The 20,000-nt window shown below is 42.4% G+C and overlaps 1 protein-coding gene across 4 annotated transcripts in view; it reads right to left on the reverse strand.

Annotated features, from left to right (window-relative positions):
* Window positions 1-20,000, reverse strand: part of macrod2 (mono-ADP ribosylhydrolase 2) — a 444,340-nt gene that overhangs the window by 259,794 nt on the left and 164,546 nt on the right. For all 4 annotated transcript variants that reach the window (XM_080848946.1, XM_080848947.1, XM_080848948.1 and 1 more), the window contains exon 5: window positions 8,688-8,804. In XM_080848946.1, coding sequence (XP_080705072.1) covers window positions 8,688-8,804 — 117 coding nt within the window. The remainder of the gene's footprint in view (window positions 1-8,687; window positions 8,805-20,000) is intronic.

The following is a 20,000-nucleotide window of genomic DNA, read 5'->3' on the forward strand; positions in this document are numbered from 1 at the left end:
CCATCGTCGCCCAGGAATTCATCACGAGCTAATGATAAGCATCGTACAGGTGTGCATACAGTAAAGACTGGAGGCCGGCATCTGGCACTGAGGAGGGGTTTGACAATGATGGAGACAACGACGAGTCGACCTTCAAAGCAAACGAGTAAACAGTGCTAAGTGGCAGACAAACACTGATGTGATTTCGGTTTCGTTTTGGGCCTGCTAAGAAAACTTTTTTTTATGCAGGCAATGGAAAGGCCAGCCTCATCGGTATTCAACTATCACCCCGATAAGAACGTGCGAGTGTGAATACAGATTATACAGACAATGGTTTTAAAGAAACTGTGTTGTGAGGCAACAGGGTTGTTTAAAAGTGTGTGTGTGTGTGTGTGTGTGTGTGTGTGTGTGTGTGTGTGTGTGTGTGTGTGTGTGTGTGTGTGTGTGTGTGTGTGTGTGTGTGTGTGTGTGAGCGTGCGTGTGTGCGTTGGGGGAGTTGGGGTGGAGGGAGTGTGGATGAGGAAGTAGGGAAACCAGTAAGTCCATTTAAAAACATGAGATTAAAGCTTTGCCATTGGCATGGCAGGTTTAGATTAGAAGGCATTGGGGGGCAGAGGTTCAGCCATGAGGGTGTCTCCATAGTCCAACAGGACGCACAGAGGAAAGGCTACACCACAAATCTTAAGTCTATAGACCTCCCTGAGATAAGAGGAGAGTGCTGGCGATAGCAGAGACAAAGAGAAACCGAGAGAGACACCAAGAGAAAGTAGAGATAGATAGGAAGAGAATCACAGTGGCTCACAATGATAACATTTAGGCCTTTTCTGTTGAAAAAAAAAAAAAAAAAAGCTACTGCGATGAGTTCCAGGAACTGATACAGAAAGAAAAAGTTGAATGTTGTTAAGTGAGTCTTCTCTTGGTAATATTTCTGAGAGACTTTTGTGGAAGATGATACCAAATCTAGTCCTTATATAAAAGCACACCTGGAAAAGTGGCACATTGTTGCATAGTTTCACTTTCAGGGAAACTAGAGTGAAATCTCTAACTAACTAACTAACTGTGCTGTTCCCCAAATCTTTCATCTAGGCCCACCCCCTCTTGAAAATAACCCTGAGACTCTGAGGTCAAGGTCACTCCGGGGTCAAGGTCACTCTGACCAAATAGGGCTCTTGTTCAGCAAACGCACTTGAAGTTTTTCTTGGCGGTGGCTGACATGCACTTAAATGGCTTCTGTCTATCCATCACGGGGCCCTGTGACAAGGGCTAATGGTGGTCTGTTTGATATACAACATCTGCACACACACAGACACACAGACACACACACAGACACACAGACACACAGACACACACTCACACAGACAGAGTAATGTGACCTAGATCAGTAAATGACCTCTTATTCGACTGGAGACCACTGAGTGGTGTTTATTAGGTTGAGTGAAAAAGAGGTGAAACATCTGAAGAGCAAACAATGGATGTCTGAGACGAGTGGACAAGCAAACACAAAAAAACTATTTAAATTTAAATGAGACTTAGGATATGAAAGTTGTTAAATGCAAGTACTACCATTAACCTCAATGTGTCAATATGTGAGCAGAGAGATGAATTTAAGATATCCAGCCATCTATAATTACATTCAATTTAAATTGCCTACAAATAATAGTCTGGGTAAAATGTATTGCAAAACCTCAGGATTAATAAGAGAATAATATCAAACAAACCACATGAAGTGTATTCCTTTAATGTAGCCTCAAATACACTGCCTTTTTTTTATAAACAATTCTGGATATTGTGTTTGGGTTTAAAAAAAAATGTCTGTGAACCACAAGAGATTGGGGAAAGAGGAACTAAAGAGATTGGTTACAGAGACACGTGTTCTTAGAGAGAGTGCAGCGTTGGCCCCGCTCTTTGCATAACTGCACCATCCATTATTTAAGACACAGTGGAGTTTACGAGCAACACACACACACACACACACACACACAAAATAAAAGACCAGAATTAAAGACAGCGAAAACCAACAACAACAACAACAACAACAACAACACAGCAAAAAATAATAAACAGCGTGGCAGGATTTTGATGTGTCAATCTGTGCCCGGCCCCAGGGAGGAAGGCGATCTGCGCTAGAGGTGTGGGGATGAAATGTGAGAGGAAACATGGCTCCCTTCTCCTGCCCTGTCTGTCTTAAATGCTCCTCGGGGACATTCGCTTTCCCAGGAAGACCTCGAAGCTTTAACAATTTATGCATTAAAAGGTCTACAGTGACAGCTCGGCTCATAGCACAAAGTTTTGTTTATGCAGGGGAACATTAATAAGAGAAGGCCCCCCAGGACCAAGAGGGAGTGGGGTGGGGTGGGGGCGCTGGGTGTTGTGACAAAGAGGAAGTCTGTTTCTTCTCACAGTTCTACGAAAGGGGTTCCGAGTTCACACAGAAGAAGAGGAGTCTGGGAAGGTGCTGTGCACTCACTAGGGACCAGGGCTGTGGTAAGCTCGGGTGTGATGGGAACTCTTCACAACCACAGGAGAATTCCATCAAGGGTTTGTCAATCATTTTTGAACGGTCAACAGCCACAGGCCACCATTCCTCTTCGCAAATAAAAAAAAAAATACTGTGTTGATGACCAAACTGTAAGTTGCTATTTTTGACTGAATCATGTCCCGCAGACCACAACAAACAATTCCAATTTGTTGATTTGTTTTCCTAAATGCTGGAAATGTCTTTTACCAAAATAAAGAATTCATGCGTTTGTTTGTGATTTGTTAATTATTCATGGTCTTTTTTGATCTCACTTTGCTTTTTTGTTCATCTCTGTTGTGCCCATTCTCCAAAGGATTTTGAGACAAACTTTCAAGACCATGAGCTGCTGAATTAATATTTAATTGCTTATTGTAGTTCATAAATCATCTTTGTCATGGTTTTCCTGGAAGAAGCGAGACAACTACACTCTTTTAACCTGAGCCAAAAAGGCTGCTGAAATGGAGGCTTGTTAACATGGGCTCCTGGCCATTTCAGGCTGGCTAAGACGTACTCTTGTGACTTTTAATTAAGAAAAATGCAAAAAAAAGACTGCCAATACTTAGCTTTGTATATTCCACCTACCACATTGACACCATACAAACATCCTCAGTCTGTCAAATGGCTGAACCACATAAAAATAAACATGACACAGATTGTTACCAGTTTCCATCATCATCCATAGCCTAAGTATAGGCAGCTCACTGATTTTACGGTCGGACGTAAGGTAACAGACACGGTTTTTATTTAGTGACTTTCCAGTCTGGTAGGTGGATAATTACTATCATTTATTAATAATCCCTGGCCAGCCCATAATAATGTGTCCCACATGTGACAAGGCCCTCTTAAAGGGGCGGCTCATTTGCCTGCGAGAATCACAAGCAAAACGCCACTCGGAGGAAACTAATGGAGGGCAATTTTCCTGTCTGGGGGTAAAGAAAGTCAAATAAAACATCCAAACGCTCCGTATTGAGATGTCATTTTCCATTGGCCTCCTGGGTTGAGTTCTGCATTCCTGAGAAGGAGAGTTCTCGGCTGTGGAATCATTACTTTAAGCCACTTCCCTCAGGCCATAGTAGGTCTCTTCCTCTGGGCATTAGGAGTCCTTGTCCAAACATGAGGAAGCGTTTTATTCCCTCACCGGCGCTTTCTCCGTCCCTCCATTTCTTTCAATTTCTACATTAGCTAAAGTGATATAATTTACAACCTGCCGACCTTGACAGATTATAATAGGGACCGAGACTCCGCAGAGACTGTTTTGAGGAATGAGATTTTGATGAGCCAAATAGCCCTTGTTGTCCAAGTTTCCCTCTTCTCTGTAACAGGATTTCCTTTCATGTTACTTTTGCGGGGCGCTCCGTCTGGCTTGACCCCACACACATGACAAGAGGTGAAGGTGATCTTGCACGTACAGTATTAATCATCCAATCAGTATCCCTGGAGGAATCAACAGGTCAGGGGCAAGGTGCGATAAAGAGACAGAAGGATTCTACTGAATTCGAGCATGATTAATCTCTACTTGCCACGTCGAGCCAGGCGGGCTTGCGTGTTCACTTCAACGAAAATTAGACTGAAGTGATTTTATATTCCCACCAGCAAACAAAGATAGATAGAGCACATTTGGCCTCCTTTAGAGCTCTCTAATTCATTTTGTGCTCAAGGCAGTGCACTCGCTCCCTTTTCAAAAGCCCCGATAGAAATCTCCATAGACCTGGCACACGGCACCCTATATTTGACATACTACTATTCCTCTTAACGCTTAGAATTACTTCCCTCTCAACACTGTTCACGTCAAAGTCAAAAGTGCCTTTATGGAGGCCATAGGCTTCACATCATGATGATCGCCTTTTGCACTGCCAATCAAGGTGCCATCAATGTCTGCGTTCCAATGTGAATAGAGGTAAATGTGTACAGGGTTTCTAGTACCCTAACATAAGAAACAGCCACGGAAATTACAGGATGTTGCACATTGGTAAAAGCCTATGCAGATATTTTATGAGGCTACATGCATCTACAGTTGCATAATAAGCTACAGCAGTGCATCTCAATGCCTCAAGAGGCCACTTTATGAAGGAATTAACATGTGCTGTTAAAATACATCACCCTATCCTGATAACCATGGCAACAATAGATTCGATCTGCTTTGTCCTCATGACGAATTCCTCTTGCGTTGCTTGCAATGATCTAAATGACAGGCTTTGTTGTTGCACAATGCATGAATATATTTCCTCGGTTGTTGCTGCAAGTTTTAAATCGAACCAAAACTTGACTTCTACTTTTCATTCCCCCTGGCTTTTTCATAGCACTGCACAATTTGCCCTGCATGGATATCAACCATCAGGCTTTTGTAATACTTAAACAGGGACTTTCATCACATCATCGCAATATGTGGAGACTGATTGTTCATTAGCCTCAGTTAGGCTTTTGAAGAGAGTGCACTTCATGGTTTGCAGCTGCCAAACACAGTAATGCATTAAAAAAGTCACCCATACATTCCAATTAACCCATAGCTGGAAACAAGACCACCAACAACTGCATATGGAGTATCTGTGCGGTAGACTCGAGGGAATGCCCCTTAAATAGAGAATTTCTCTGGTCTTTTACTTGGATACATGTGAAAATCCCAGGATAGCAGCTGAAGCATCTACGGAATGAGATTTAAGAGTGGATGGCCATCATGTTAAGATCGTGCAGCAGATGAGGTCGAGATGAATATCAGCCTCTCTGCTCACATCTCTCAGCTTTCCATGTGATTTTAGACGTGGTGAAATCAAACACTATTAGCTACAGTATGTGCATCTGCTTTTCATACATTTTTGGCAAGCTAAAAATATGTTATCAAGGACCATGCAGAAGATGTATGATAGTAATTACACTGCTAGACCGAACATATTATTCAATAAAGAGTACATTACTGCATTACATCCTAACGGAAATTCAATGTTTTAAAAGTGGGCCAGCTCTGGGTTCAAACGTATTTGTAGTTATTTGAGCAGGTAGCCTTGGTGCACCATCAGTTCTTATTTTAGGCAAAATGAATTACATCGAGGCACTGGTTGGACTGTGTGACTGGTTCTACTGGTGGGTGTTGTTAGGCCTGATATGTTTGAGGTGAGAAAGCATATAGAGAACTGCAACTACGATAATTACCACATAAGTAGAGATGCACCGATCAATCGGCCGCCGATTAAAAAAGCCGGTTTTATATCCAACCGGCCACAATCGGTGACCGGCCGGTCACTGTCGTAATTTCCGGTTTTCGGCCGATCAAACTGACCCTCATGCGCGGTACGTAGCAGCTCAAGGCGCCCAGAGCAAAACAGCTAAAAACTAGCAAGACTCGGGAAGAAAACATGTAGCTGATTTGGACTTATTTGACTGTGTGCCAGGACGACCCAAAACACGCTGTTTGTAATGCTTGCAAGTCAAAAATAAGACATGTGTAGCGTCCGTGTTAGGGCTCTCTCAAGAACTCACACTGAGAAAATATCTCTTTGGATAAGTAGCTCTCCGTTTAATAAAAGCGTATTTCACTCGTGCTCAGAATAACCACAACAAGTCAACCCATTACCATGGCAGCTCCCCTAACAGAAATCCCGTTGCCACTAGTCCCATTATGGAATGCTACACATGTGGCTGCCAGTGCAGAAAAAGACGTTTACAAATATATGGATATCTTCGCAAATAACTATTAAAAAATGTGAAACACATCGGGATATTTAGCCGATCATTATGCAGAATAATATTCCTTACAGTTGAGTAGAATATGTTTGTTAGAAAAAGATCGCTATTTTCACAAATTAACGTCTGTCATTCGTCTGTCGTCTGTCACTCTACTGAGAGTAGTCGAGTAACGTTAACGTTAGGATGTAAAAAACGCTGGCATGAAAACAAAACACACTACCCTGCACTTGCCCAAGCCTACCTCTCTGCTCCATGTACAAGCGTCGACAGCGAGCGCTTTTTTAGCTTGGCTAGTAATGTCATAGATGAGAAAAGAAACAGGCTTTCTGGTGAGAAGGCAGAGATGCTTCTGTTTGTGAAGAAGAACCTGCCATTGATGGTTAAGTGATTGCATTGGGAGTGGGATGGAGTACTTTCATCACAACCTAAAGCTACCTGTTTGTATTGATGTTTTTTTTTTTTATCCCATATTATGATGCACTTTTTTATTTAGAGAGGTCAAAGGCCTGAAATGTGCAATTTACTTTGAGAGCCAGTTTATTTTCAGTACATAATAGTGCACTCTATCTTTTGTTTGTATTTATTTTAGTTTTATCCTAGTTATTGACCTGTAAACTGGACTGAATGTCAGTGTTCTTGAAAAGGGGAGTTATGATAGCATATAGCCTACCACTAGTTGTGGTTTTAATTGCAGTTATATAAGCAAAATGTTGTCTGGGAGAAGGGTACTCACGCCAAACAAATATGGTGTCTATTATATGATTATAATTATTTCTTAGAAAATCGGTATCGGAAAAACCGGTTTTGGCAGGTCAGACCTCCTTAAAAACCGGAAATCGGTATCGGCCAAGAATTTTGCAATCGGTGCATCTCTACACATAAGTGTTAAAAGTTCATGCTGTCTGCATTCGGTGTGTTAGTCATAGGTGTTAAAAGTTCATGCTGTCATGTAGTTCCTGTATTGATAAGAATATGCTGTATGAATGACTTGCACACTCATCTAGCACGTCTACACAATACTACATATCAGCATTCAGACAGAAATCCGTTCTCATCTGCACAACAGGCCTGGGCTTATGTAAAAAAAAAAAAAAAAAAAAAAAAAAAAAAGGTAACTTTTCCTTTGTACATTTTTGGCCTGTTCAAAATGTGTTGGGGAACAGTGAGTGAGAGACTAGAGGATGTTCAGCGGCAGTCACGACTGTCTGAGATTGGATGTGGGGGTAGAGAATTAGTCACACAAGAACAGAATCATGAGATGAGAAATCACACTGATGGACAGACTGACAGATGACTGAGTACTCAACACAAAGCCTCCTCATTTCTGAGAGGAGGCTGCATGCTTGCTGTTTACCCGCTGTAAAATATGCCAAAATAACAGCCATAATTGACTGCCAGGGAGAGAGAAAGCATGCTTCTTTTTTTAAAACCTCTTTATGTTGTAGCTCGACAACAATGAGGTTTGACAAAGAATATTGTCCCATCAGGCTGTTTTTTGTGGTTCCTTACTTGCGCCATTTTGGTAAAAGTCACCGTCTCACCATCAATGGAAAGGATGACTTTCATGTTACTGCCCTTAGTGACTAATCCAAGTGCAAAGGAGCACATGATGTGGACGTGCAAGCAGAAGCACAGTGTCCACAGGGACCTGAGTTCAAGTCTGGCTCTCTGCCACTACACAATGCCGCTCCCAATCTCTCTCCCACTCACTTCCTGTGTCTGTTCACTATACCGTCTCATTAAAGGTAAAAAGCTACAAATATATAAACTTTTAAAAAGTGCTAAAACCCAAAAGAAAGGTACTTTAAGTTTGCAAAACCAAGAAGAATGTTGAAGAGGGGATATATATTTGTGTTACTGTTTGTGCTATAAGACCTGTGTAGTTAAGTTTTTGAGTTTTGTTGCTGCTCCTTGGAAGCTTTCTATGCAGACCTCCTCTCAAAAATAATAACACGCGTCATCCTTTACACACCCAAGTGGTAGCAATCCACCTAATAACAAAGCTTCAACAGTCACTCTCTTCTAAACTAACATGGAACCACTAACACCACTGTGCTACAGACACACAGTATCACTGCAAACTAAACAATGAGCCTCATGTTTTGTCCTTCTTCCGCCATTAATGGAGTGACACTGTTCATAACTCACCCTGGGAAAGAGTGATCGACTAATGGAATAAATCAAGTATGAAATATCAATCAAATTACAACCTAATAGTTCCTCTAATGTCTTTGTTTGTGTACAGATGGCCCCTTCAACCAGCCACACAACAGCCAGTCATCATAATAACCATCACCGGCCTAATAGTAACACTTCATTAATCAACCATGCCTTTAGAATTGCATCATTGCAAGCAATTAGCCAACTGCATTTCAAACTTAAGGCTTGATATGAAATGTTTATCACACTTGACAAGGAGAGGCAATTCATCTGGGATAGTCATAGCAAGGGCTGGGACTGAATGGCACGTGCTTTATAATGTACAGTTAGAAGTGGCTTTTGTACTTACGTTTAGCAGGGAGGTCATAGCCGCCGGTGATCTTGGCTTTTCCCGTGGCGCAGCCGTTCAATGTATGACACTCTTCATAGAGACAGGGACCCGCCGCCCGATGTATGCAGCCATCAACTAAAAGAGAGAAACACCACATTAAAGGTAAATTGCAATTATATAAAACCATACACTGTAAATATCAAGCAGTGTCTAAAAGAACAGATTCTGGTAACCACATTGTTGTCTGAACAATTAGTGGCAGAAAGACAATGTATTAGTGTTAACCACTTCTCTGACTCAGTCAATGTTTTGACACAGTATTTACTGTGCATTTTGAGCATTTCCAATAACCATGTCTGAGGTACTCAAACACATGTTATTGTTTTTCCAGTATCCATATTTGACCTTTCGTTGTTTTGATCGGTCAAGGAGTCACTATGTAGCTTAAATATTAAAACATGTGTTCCACTTAGACGTTTGCTCACACAAGAAAGGAAACAAGCGTGGGAAAACACACACACACACACACACACACACACACACACACACACACACAGACAGACACAAACAATCAAACAAACAAACCAGGTGCCACACATTTGCTGCAGCATCTGAGCGATTAGCAGGCAATGAAAGGGACACACTTCCAAACAAACATTTGCCTGCTCAAAGCTTAGTCAACAGAGAGTAAAACACCCAAGTAGCACGATGCTACAGTGGCAAACATCCAAGTTCCACAGCTCTCACTGAGTGCTCTGGACATGCGACAGATGTTTCACTTTCAGGCCTATTTGGGTAAGCACCACCAAGTCCTGTAAAAGCTGTAATGACACACAGCTTCGGTGTCTGAGCAGGTTGTAAACCTACTGTCTGTTTGGTTTAAATATTTAGATTCCTTCTGGCTATCACACGCTGGGATTAAACGGATATTCACTTCGTTGCTAGCTTCCACAGCTCATGCAGCAACGTTCTTCCTTCTTCTTAAGCACAGGCCCCTACTCTGCATCCAGAGATATCAGAGGTCAGTCGTTGTCAAGTGATGTAAGAGTGTCTTGTCACCATAATCAGAAATCGCCACGACTATATGATGCTGTGATATCTTAATTATATGTGTAAGCGGTTATAACATATCAAATTCAGAGATCTTGTCAAATCATTGAACATAAGCGGTCATGTGTGATATCTGCCATAACATGCTTATGATGTGGTAATGTCACTCTTATGAAACAGGATTCAAGTAAAGTGTTACACAAGGCTTTTCCTTATTCCCAAAAAACTGGTTCCTAATCTACATCCAAAATGAATGCAAATCTCTACAATACAGCGCATCTCATGATGGATTTTTTGTTTTTCAATCTGGATTGGTCTACGGTGGGGGAGGAGGCAGAGTGGTGGGAGGTGGTCCGGACGCACCCCTAGGCCCAACCTCCCAAGGTTTTAATTTCACTCAGTTAAGCCGGGGACATGTCTGATGGATGGCAAATCTTACAGGAGGAGGCAGGGAGATAGAAATCCAAACGATCTACCCTCCGAAAGCCTTGCGCCCCTCCATGAACCAGTTATCCATCACGCCGAAAACATCATAAAACTCTCCTCAAGCTGGCGGCTTTGAAAAGAAAGAGAGAGAAAAAAAGAAAACCCTTTGCGCCATTATGCACACCATCACAGGCTTAGTAGACACACATCTGCACTCTTTCCTCTTGCCAATGTAACTCCTACTAGCTATAAATATTCTCTGGCCTGGGCTCCTCTTCAGAGGTCACCATAGACATGAGGTAGGCAGACACGGCAGTGGAATGATATCATATAATGAGATTCACACAACCCTGAAAGATGAGCCGCTCATGCCTACATCCCTCCACAAATTAAGTGCAATGTCAACCTTAATGTTCCTCATTGTTTAAAAAGCAATAAATGAAAGATTGACACAGACTAACACTCTTAAAATCTAACAAAAGTTTTAAAAAAAAAAACATATAAAATAAATGAATTGTTATTGGCTCTTATCAAGACTGCCCAACTGACTGATATAAGAAGTTTGTTTCTTCCCAAACTCAACCAAGTTGAAAACGATACCATTCTTTCAATCTGCCTGCAATTTTCAGGGAATGGGAGGAAGGCGCTAGCCAGACAGGAGATTTTCTGCCTCTATCAATCATCTTTAATGGAGTGAAGGACAGAGAGCGGACAGAAACAGATTCTGATGGCTTTTGAAAAAGTACAGACTTTGAAAAGATGAAGACATTGAAAGATAGCACTCTAAAAAAAGGAGTCCATTCCCTGGTCGCACAGAAACGATGCATTGTTCTTCTTTGTTTCAGAACCACTTTAAACCAAAGACTGCTTTATCTGTAAGGTCTCCCCACTGAATTTTAAATTAACATCATATCCATATACACATTAAACTATAGTCAGCCTAAAGTAAAGCCCATCTCTAACTGAAGGTTCAGTTTAGAAGACATGGCAAAGTCTGTATTCCAAGTATGTTTTTCATGCAATTTCACACTAAGGGTGGTCACTTAAGTGAAACATCTGCAGCCCACTTGAGCACTTCAAACAATTAAAAATGAATAGCCCACAAGAATGTTATTATAATATTATTATTGTTAATAGTGTGCAGTAGTTTTTCTTGTCTTGAAAAAATTTGACCTACGCGCAATGGACGCCATACTCCCATAAGTGTATGATGTGTGCACCATGATGGCAGTCACTTGCTTTGGGTGAAGCAAAGCCCAAATTTGGCTGTTTCTTGTATAAACACCATTTATGAGTGTTCTGCACTTAAAAGGCAAAGGTCAGGTATTTAGAAGGCGATTTTATCCAAGGCGACATACAGCAAACTATGCACCCCTGAGGGCTGTAATAAGTCAGGGCAAAACACCATAATATGTTTGAAGTCAGTAGTAGGCCTATTTAAAAAAATATTTTACATGTACAAATAACATTACAAAGTCTCAATATTTAGGTGTCAAATTTAGGTTTTAAACAACTGAAATAACATTAAATATTTTTTCCAATACAATGTATTGTAAGGCATTATATTATGTAACATTATATTAGGCTACATTGTTAAAGAGGAAAAAAATAAGTTTTGGTCACATGATCTTGCACACAAGCCCATGATATAATTAAAATAATTACAATAAAACTCAGCAAGATCAAGTAATAAAGGACAAGAGCACTCAAGTACAAAGAGGACAGTTGCGAGTAATGCCGACCTTGTTTGGATATAGAGGAGCTTACCAACATGCAGTGCATCCAGCAATTTCGATTTGACCATGAACCCATCGTCCACTGGTGCAGACTCCTCGACGGACAACTTTCAAGCCACAGTAATCCTTCATATTCTCTGCTGTTCCTCCTCCAAATCATTAGCGTTCTGCCTGTCCCTGCATCTGGGTCATTTCAGACAGTGGCTGGTCTAATTCACATATCCCAGTCATCGGTGGCAAGGTGTTTCGATTACTTGATTAATATTGAGTGTTTGATAACAGGATACAGAAGATGAGGCAACGTTTCCTCCACAGTGCTTTTTTAATCATAAATCTCCACAGCTCCAACACGTCTTTCTAAATAGGCTTGGCACAAGTGTTGTTTCGTTAATATACTTGATTGCTGGGTTTATGTGATACATTACAAAAATGTGATGTGATATCTAAGTCTGGATTGTGTTTTCCATGGATTTCAATGACATTCTCAAGGTTAATGCAGAAGTCCTCATTCCACCTTTTGGTGACAGCCAAACCAAATCGAGTGTGACTAAGTTTTCTTCCATTTTAAAACACACCTATTTCGCAAGTCTGCCATCATCCTGACGTTAAGCGCTGTGGGCGTGATCAGACTGAGTAGGACAGAATATGCACAACTGGAGGCGTGCAAAAAAGGATTTGAATAGGAAAATATGGCCCAAATCTAACACACAAAGTTTGAAAAGGGCACAGCGATTTGTTTAATCTGACTCATGCAATATTGAACAATAGCTGAAAGCAATACTGAAATTGCTTGTGTAGCCCTTAACACTGACGTAATCTAATATTACTAAAGGCTTCAGTCGGCCAGTAATTGATGTTAGTGCAAAAATCAACATGACTGTTCACTGACTCCAATCCAGACACAACAAATGAACATATTAGAACTCAAATGATGTTTTGCCCAAGAGAACCATTTCCTAAGTATTTTATTACATACAAAACTCAAATTATAATGGGTAAATTAGAAGAAAAATTAATGGACCGTTACAACTTGTGGAAAAGATGCTATTAGTATGCTGTGATAAAACATAACGTTGCACAGTCATTGCTCCTTTAGGCTGTGGGGAACATACAGGCCACAGTTTTCCTTAATTAGTGATTTTTTTTATTCCAGTAGTTTTGGTTGAGGTTTGAAATAGGCTCAGGTTAGAGTTAGAGCTGCTAGTCAATTGAGAAGTCATTCAGAGTCAGGACTAGTATTGTGTCTGTTTTTTCCAAAAAAAAGTAGGCTAAATACTCTGTAAATACTAAAAAGCAGAACACAGAGAGTGAATAATCTGCTATTTTTACCACACCTTATGCTTCTATTAACATCATCACTTCGTCTTCATCCTGAGGGGGACGAGTCTGTGCAGCAGGTTCAGACCAGTGCAGGCAATTCATCATCCCCCAACACAGATCTGATCTGATCTGTCTATCCAGCCAACCACTGCTGGTTTATCTGGGGGTACCAACTTCAAAGCTAACCGGAATTTCATGCACCACACAGTGCATGTCCGTGCAAAAGTGGAGAGGATCCCATCTCACAATTTTAACACTTCAAGCTTGTCATGTTCAAGCAAAGATTCAGGTGTGCCTACTACAAGGTGACCAGCTTTAGATGAGCCGGTGATCAAAACCTTTCGTTGCCTTTCGTCCAATGGAGTATCTCAGACATCATTTTTCGATCATTATCCAGCCTGAACAGGTTTCTGTTAGCACAGCAGATGTGTTTGGCTGCTCTCTCCAGCTCTCTCTCTCTCTCTCGTGTCTGATTATACAACGCTTATGCACAAGCCCTGTCGGAGCGTCTTAATTTGCCCTGACAACCATGTTCGACGCTGGTGTATTCCCTTCAGTTTCACCCCAAGGAGCCTGCACGAATCCGGACTGGAAGCTTTCATCCTCGACAGGAAGAGCCTCGGCACCATGATGAAACTCCCACTCGCCCTGGGTCGAGAATGCAAACGAGACCAATTTGTGGGGAAGTTCACGCAGACTTTTTAGAACTTGTTGAGCTGAAGAATATCCACGACACAATACATGACTGGGTCAAATCAGGGGCGGGCGTTGTTAGAACCACTAATGACCATACTACTTCCAAGATTATCTCATATGGAGCACTGCTCCTCTCCTCTAGTTATAAACCAAGGCACTAGTAAAAATACATGTTCATCATTCTAAATGAAGGCTTGGGGGAAAAGAAAAGATACAATGCCTTCCTTTTCCTTATCTACTATTTATAGCAAAATGATAGCATTATTCCTTGAGGACAATCCAAATACAGGACATAACAGGCAGGAATGACAGGGGCGGGGAGATAGATCTCAATGCCCCCTTTTCGTGATGTGAACAGGCTTTGAAACGGCAACATCCACAGGGTACTCATGGGAAGGCAGTAATCCAGAGCTGCTGGCTATGTTCCACACTAGCTCTAGAGTGCCCAGGGAGAGCGGTCCGGCAGGGCTGCAGTGAAGGAGAGACTGTTCTGTGCACTGTGCTGCCTGAGGCTCTGCTGGCGTCTAGAGAGATGCCCTGCTCTCTCCCGGCTCAGGTTCAGTCTGCACCTGCTCAGGGGATGGACGGACAGACGGACGCGGCGAAGCGAGACGCCACACCAGCCAAGCTGGAGCCTTGTGTGTTTCTTCTCCCAAAGTCCCTTTTGAGGACGAGGGGAGAAAGAGCCAGCCCCTCCTCCTTCCCCTCCCATTTCAGTCTCCTCTCCCCGATATCTCATCTTCCCTTCTGGAGCAGGTGAGAAACGTATATGGTCTGGCCTCGTCTGCGAGCTCTCTAGTCAGAGACACCTGCCTACCTCAGGCAGCACAGCCTGAGGGAAAAAGAACACGAAACCCTGATATCTACCTTAGTTAGGAAACATTTCCATAACGGTTGACATTCCATTTATCACAAGTTCACCTTATCGCAGTCTCCTCTTTTTTAGCTGAAACAAATTCCTGATATTATAGCCAGCCAGATGTCGAAAGTTTTTTGTACAATTCTGCTCTGTTCACTGTCCATGGATAGGACAGTGGTTGTGCCGTATACACCTTCCCATACTGCCAAATGAAATGAAACCTTGATGCATTTTCCTCAGCCTGCAATTGCCTACTAAAACGAGGGATCCACACAGTGTACAGCCTCCTGCTTGTTGCCAGGTTCTTGCATCATAGGAGGCAGTGAGACAAATTAAGTTCACCTCATTCATCTGTATCATATTTGAGAAAACAGCAATGCTTGGAGGACAGAGGCTCCTACTGGGTAAGCGCGAGGTGCATTGTGGAGAGCTAAGCCTGTTCCCCCGTGTCACAGCGTAGCACGGACGCATCTAAGCAGAGGCATCTAAATGCAGAGAGATTCATACAGCTGTGAAGACAGGCAATCTGAAAACGCTTTGGGCACTAATGCCAAAAAAAAAAAAAAAACAGCATGCCCTAATCTTCCCATCCCTCCCTCTTGCCCTCCCCCGTAGGTGTATTTAGAGGCGGATCCAGATAAAAAATTACTTTCAAGATGAGAGGAGCAGAGAGCTTGTGCCTGCCAGTCCATGTAATGAGCACAGAGATGGGGCCCAGGGACCCCACTGATGATGACAAGCATTATTCTCTGCAGCCATCATCGCCCAGAGTACAGCAACAGCAGCAACCACAACCTGCCATGCAAAACAAAGCAGCTCTTCCAGAAGAATCAATAATGTTCAAATTGCACAGGACTTTGCGTCATAAAGTCATAAACAACAGGGATTTTTTTTTCACCTTCTTGGGTTCCCATGGGGTGTTGAATACATTGTGCTCCAAACAAATGAATTAGCAACCACAAAAGCAGGTCTAAGCTCTCGTAAGTAGAAGTATGACCCATATGTGTCTGGCTGTCAATTTATTTTTCTAATCTAAGAGGGATTTTGGAGGAATTCCCATCTGATTTAAATGCTGAGGACGCTAGCTAGTGTTAGCGCTTGGAAAATGGCATCCTATCCTCATTAAAAAAGTGCAGCATTCATTTTTCCCCTTTAAGGGGCAACATATCTCATTTTCCTCAACAGAAGTGACACTTCCACCAGAGACCTTGAAAGTCTCTGAGATTTAGTCTAATTCCACAGTTTATATTTACTTCTACAGTTTCCAATGTTGCAACAAATCCTAGGATAGGATAGGATGCAAACACAGCATACCATCTTGGTAGCCAAGTAAAATACAGTTAGCAGTAAAGCTTTTCATTCACTGTTGGACAAGCCATGCAAGTTTCTTAAGGGCACATAGCAAGTTAACATATTGGTCTTTGTGAGTAACACAGTCAGTTACTGGGGATGTAAAACACTTAATTTATAAGGTAACATCCACTCCGTGACCAAAACCATCTTTTCTCATGACAGAGGGAGCGTGTGGGTAAAAAGTAACACAAATGATAGTGCCTAGTGCCATATTACCCCACCCCTTCCGCCATGCCCCAGCTGGCCTTTGAGCAGTGGCATTTTCATTTACGGGTCCCCCATCAAACCAGCGGAACATCTGCTGCTGTCCACCTCCGCCGTGCCCTATCACTCAGCCCAGATGAAGCATCAGCGCAAACGCCTCATCCGTCTCCTGTCCCTGTTCCTCTCCCTGCCCGTGCCCGTGCCCATGCCCATGCCCATGTCCCTCCAGTGCCATGCCTGCTGCCGTGTGAGTGTGAGCGTGAGCGTGAGCGTGCCTGCAGTATGTAGGACAGTGGATTTATTCATCCTCTCCGTGTGCGCGTGCTTCGCTCAGTCAAAGTCTCTTCAGCCCTCTCACACTAAAACTACCTCTGGCTTCATGAAGAATGAAGAGAGAAGCAGAGGTGGAGAGACAGATTTGAAAGGGAAAAGGACAGAAGGAGAGGGATGGTAAAGGAGCTATTGGCTTTGAGTGAGTGAGTGAATATGAGAGAGAGAGTGAGTGAATATGAGAGAGAGAGAGAGAGAGAGAGAGAGAGAGAGAGAGAGAGAGAGAGAGAGAGGGTGAAAGCAATAGGCAGACCATGCTCAGGGCACTTCCATATCTTTCTGAACTATTCATCCTCATTGTGCTCTCTTCCTGCAGCTCTGACAGAACTGATTAGCCAGAGCTGCAGCTTGCCTCCCTCTCTCGCTCTCTCTCGCTCCCTCTCTCTCTCTCTCTGAGTATCTCTCTCTGCAGTAACCTTGCCATCGCCAGTCTAGTGGGCACCTGTGCACCTCCACTGCATCCCACAGTTCCTTTCCCACATGCATCTGAGCCCGTGCAAAGCCCCAGCTTGGTCTCCACGGGCTTTTCTCACACAAAGACCGAGAACCGAGGGGTTTATTCTGTCCCTTTTTTTTTTTTTTTACCCCTTTCTCCCTCCATCTTTTTTTCCCTCTGACACAAAGGATCTCTGCTCTGCTTTCATTACAATACCCTGCTTTTCAGAAATAGTGTCAGGCGCAATTTTCTCTCCCTAATTATTTTCTGTCCCTCTGAGGATTGGAGTTCAGGACTGGCACTGGAAGGGGGTGGTGGTGGGGGGGAACCTGGCTGATGTTAAGTGTGCAAGGGGTTGTGGGATGGGTTGGCTGGTAAAATAAAGGGACTTGGGTAAGAATTGAATTTGGCAGTTATTTTGGCTACTACTTACTAGCATAGTGGAACATGGTATCAAGAAGAAGAAGAAAAAATAACTTAATTCTGGAAAAATCCACATCTAGGCAGGGGATCTGCATAAAATTGGCCATGAGGGTAAACTGCCCAGTGGGATCTCCCAGCGGGACGCTGCTGGTGCCAATCTCTCCCAGGGGTGAGCTGGCACCCAGCCACAGCCTCGCTCTCACGGGGGGCCAGTGTTTAAACACTGCGAGTGGGGCACAGGCAGGGGATAACACAATGCTCTCCCACCATCTCTCTCTAATCACTCGCAGAGAGTCTTAAGGAGCTCTGCTTTATTGTATCCATGACTCGCACTGTCAGTTCCCAACATTTCCGCCCATTCATTTTGCCAGCTCTGTGATTTACGGCACAATTTTCTAGCCTACTAATTCCGCTGAAGGAGATAATGGCATAAATTAGGCCCTAATCAAGTGCCAATCAGAGATCCTCACGGCACTAAATGTCAGATACTAAGACTTTTCCTTCCCTTCTTGTTTATCCTGCCGTCTCTAGAGATTCTGGACACTACCTAATCATGTTCAGAGCAAGACTAGGGACTGACGACGTGTTGCACCAGTGCACTGGCAAAGCTTGGTGCTAATTATGATTCCAACCGTAATCCTGGCTTTAGCAGTTGGATTAGAGCAATTAAAGCATCACACAGCCGATGAATCATCAAAGGAGGTCTGTTCCTGAGCTGTGCTTTGTCTTACAGTATCAACTTGCTGTTGAACTTTCCTTACAATGTCTTAAAATGAAGCTATATATGGTGAAAATACAATGGGGCTCATTTACAAACAGCCATATGGTGTATTTGTCATGCCAATAGGTGGTTCACACAATGCTGGGAATGTATTCACCCCTTACTTAGCTGGGTTCTTGATGCATGACCAAATGTAGAAATGCTGTAGACCCGGCACTAAAAAGATCTTCTGACATGACTCAGTGGTATTCACTGAAAACAAGTAACTGAAAACTGTTGGTCTACCATCCGATTGACAAAAAGTGGTCTCTTAAAGCGGATGATACAATAGGTCCATAATTATCAAATAAAAAATAATGTGTTGATATTGATTAATTACTACTGGTTTTAACAGCACAGCATTTTTTATACATCTGCATTACTTCCTATTTCCCTCTAATTGGTCATAAAAAAGGCAAGGTTACACAGCTACGGCCACTGTTCTAACTCACTACTGTGGATCCGTGCACCGTGGATGTGTTATGATAAGGGTTATGGAGCTAGTAATGCACTTATTAGCTCAAAATACGCTCTAATATCTGCGTTGATAAAATTAACAAGTGCAGGCCCAGACTGGTTTAGAATAATCTAGATTCATAAACATGTTCATTAAATGTATGAGCAACATTTTAAATAATACAGGTCTCTTGAATCCAACCTACATTTTGTGAGAAAGCTTTTGCTTTGATTTTGCGCATGATTGTTTAAATTAACACAGAACTGAATGGGACCGAATGACATTTACTGCACTCATGTTGTGGCAACAAAAGGGAGAGCTGTAATATCAAGTGGCTTCCAAATGTATGAATATTTATCAGTCTGGAGGTACTTTTCACTTAACAGTGTCCTCTAAAGATAATTATTTAAAGCATACCTAAATGAAGTTAAGCAAATATTTGTATTTGAATTCCATTCACTGATCCTAATTTGAATCACAGAATAACGTAATGCATTAACCTTAATAGTCTTTTGTAAATGTTGCAATTTCCTTGGTAACATTAACACCAGGAACTGGGCCCTTCCGTTTGCTTAACTATCTCATTAACAATAATGCACTTCGTGTTAAAAAAAAACCAGACACTTTCTGCAATGTGATTTTTTTTAGACATCCCGTGCTTAAGAAACATCTCCATATACAGTACTTTCTGTATTTGGAAACAGTCAATCGAAAGTTTATGGAGAAAGTAAACATATACAGAAAGGGAACATTTTGTTTCTTCATATCAAGAGATATCTCCAGATGAATCAGAAAAGACAAACACCACTGACACAATTAATAAATAAATGAATACAGGTCCACCCTTATGTGGATTACTACCGTGCAACAGGGGAGCACGGGGAGGTGAAAGGTGGCGCTAGGCAGACTCTGAGCGTCTTATTTATATAGACGTCGTGTCTGCTGTTCAAACAGTTTCTCCCAGCTCTCAAATATCACTATCATTACGACGAAGGAGAGAGAGGGAACTCAGACCGCTAGAGTACAAGAGCAAAGAAAGAAAGTAAGAAAGAAAGGGGGGGGGGGGAAAGACACCACACTTTTGTTCTCTTGCTCTTTGATCAGACTTGATAGACAAAGTGGACACACTTAAAGGCATTCATCACAAGAACACCTCTTCATACTTCCATGCTATTTTCTTCTGTTTTCTTTTTTCTCTTCACCGACCTTCCAGTCATTGAGCAATAATTGTGAAGGTAAAGAAAACAGTGCAAGTACAGGGGCGCCCGGCACCTACCGAGA

Source organism: Sprattus sprattus (assembly GCF_963457725.1).
Source record: "Sprattus sprattus genome assembly, chromosome: 12".
In the NCBI taxonomy this organism is placed as follows: domain Eukaryota; kingdom Metazoa; phylum Chordata; class Actinopteri; order Clupeiformes; family Clupeidae; genus Sprattus; species Sprattus sprattus.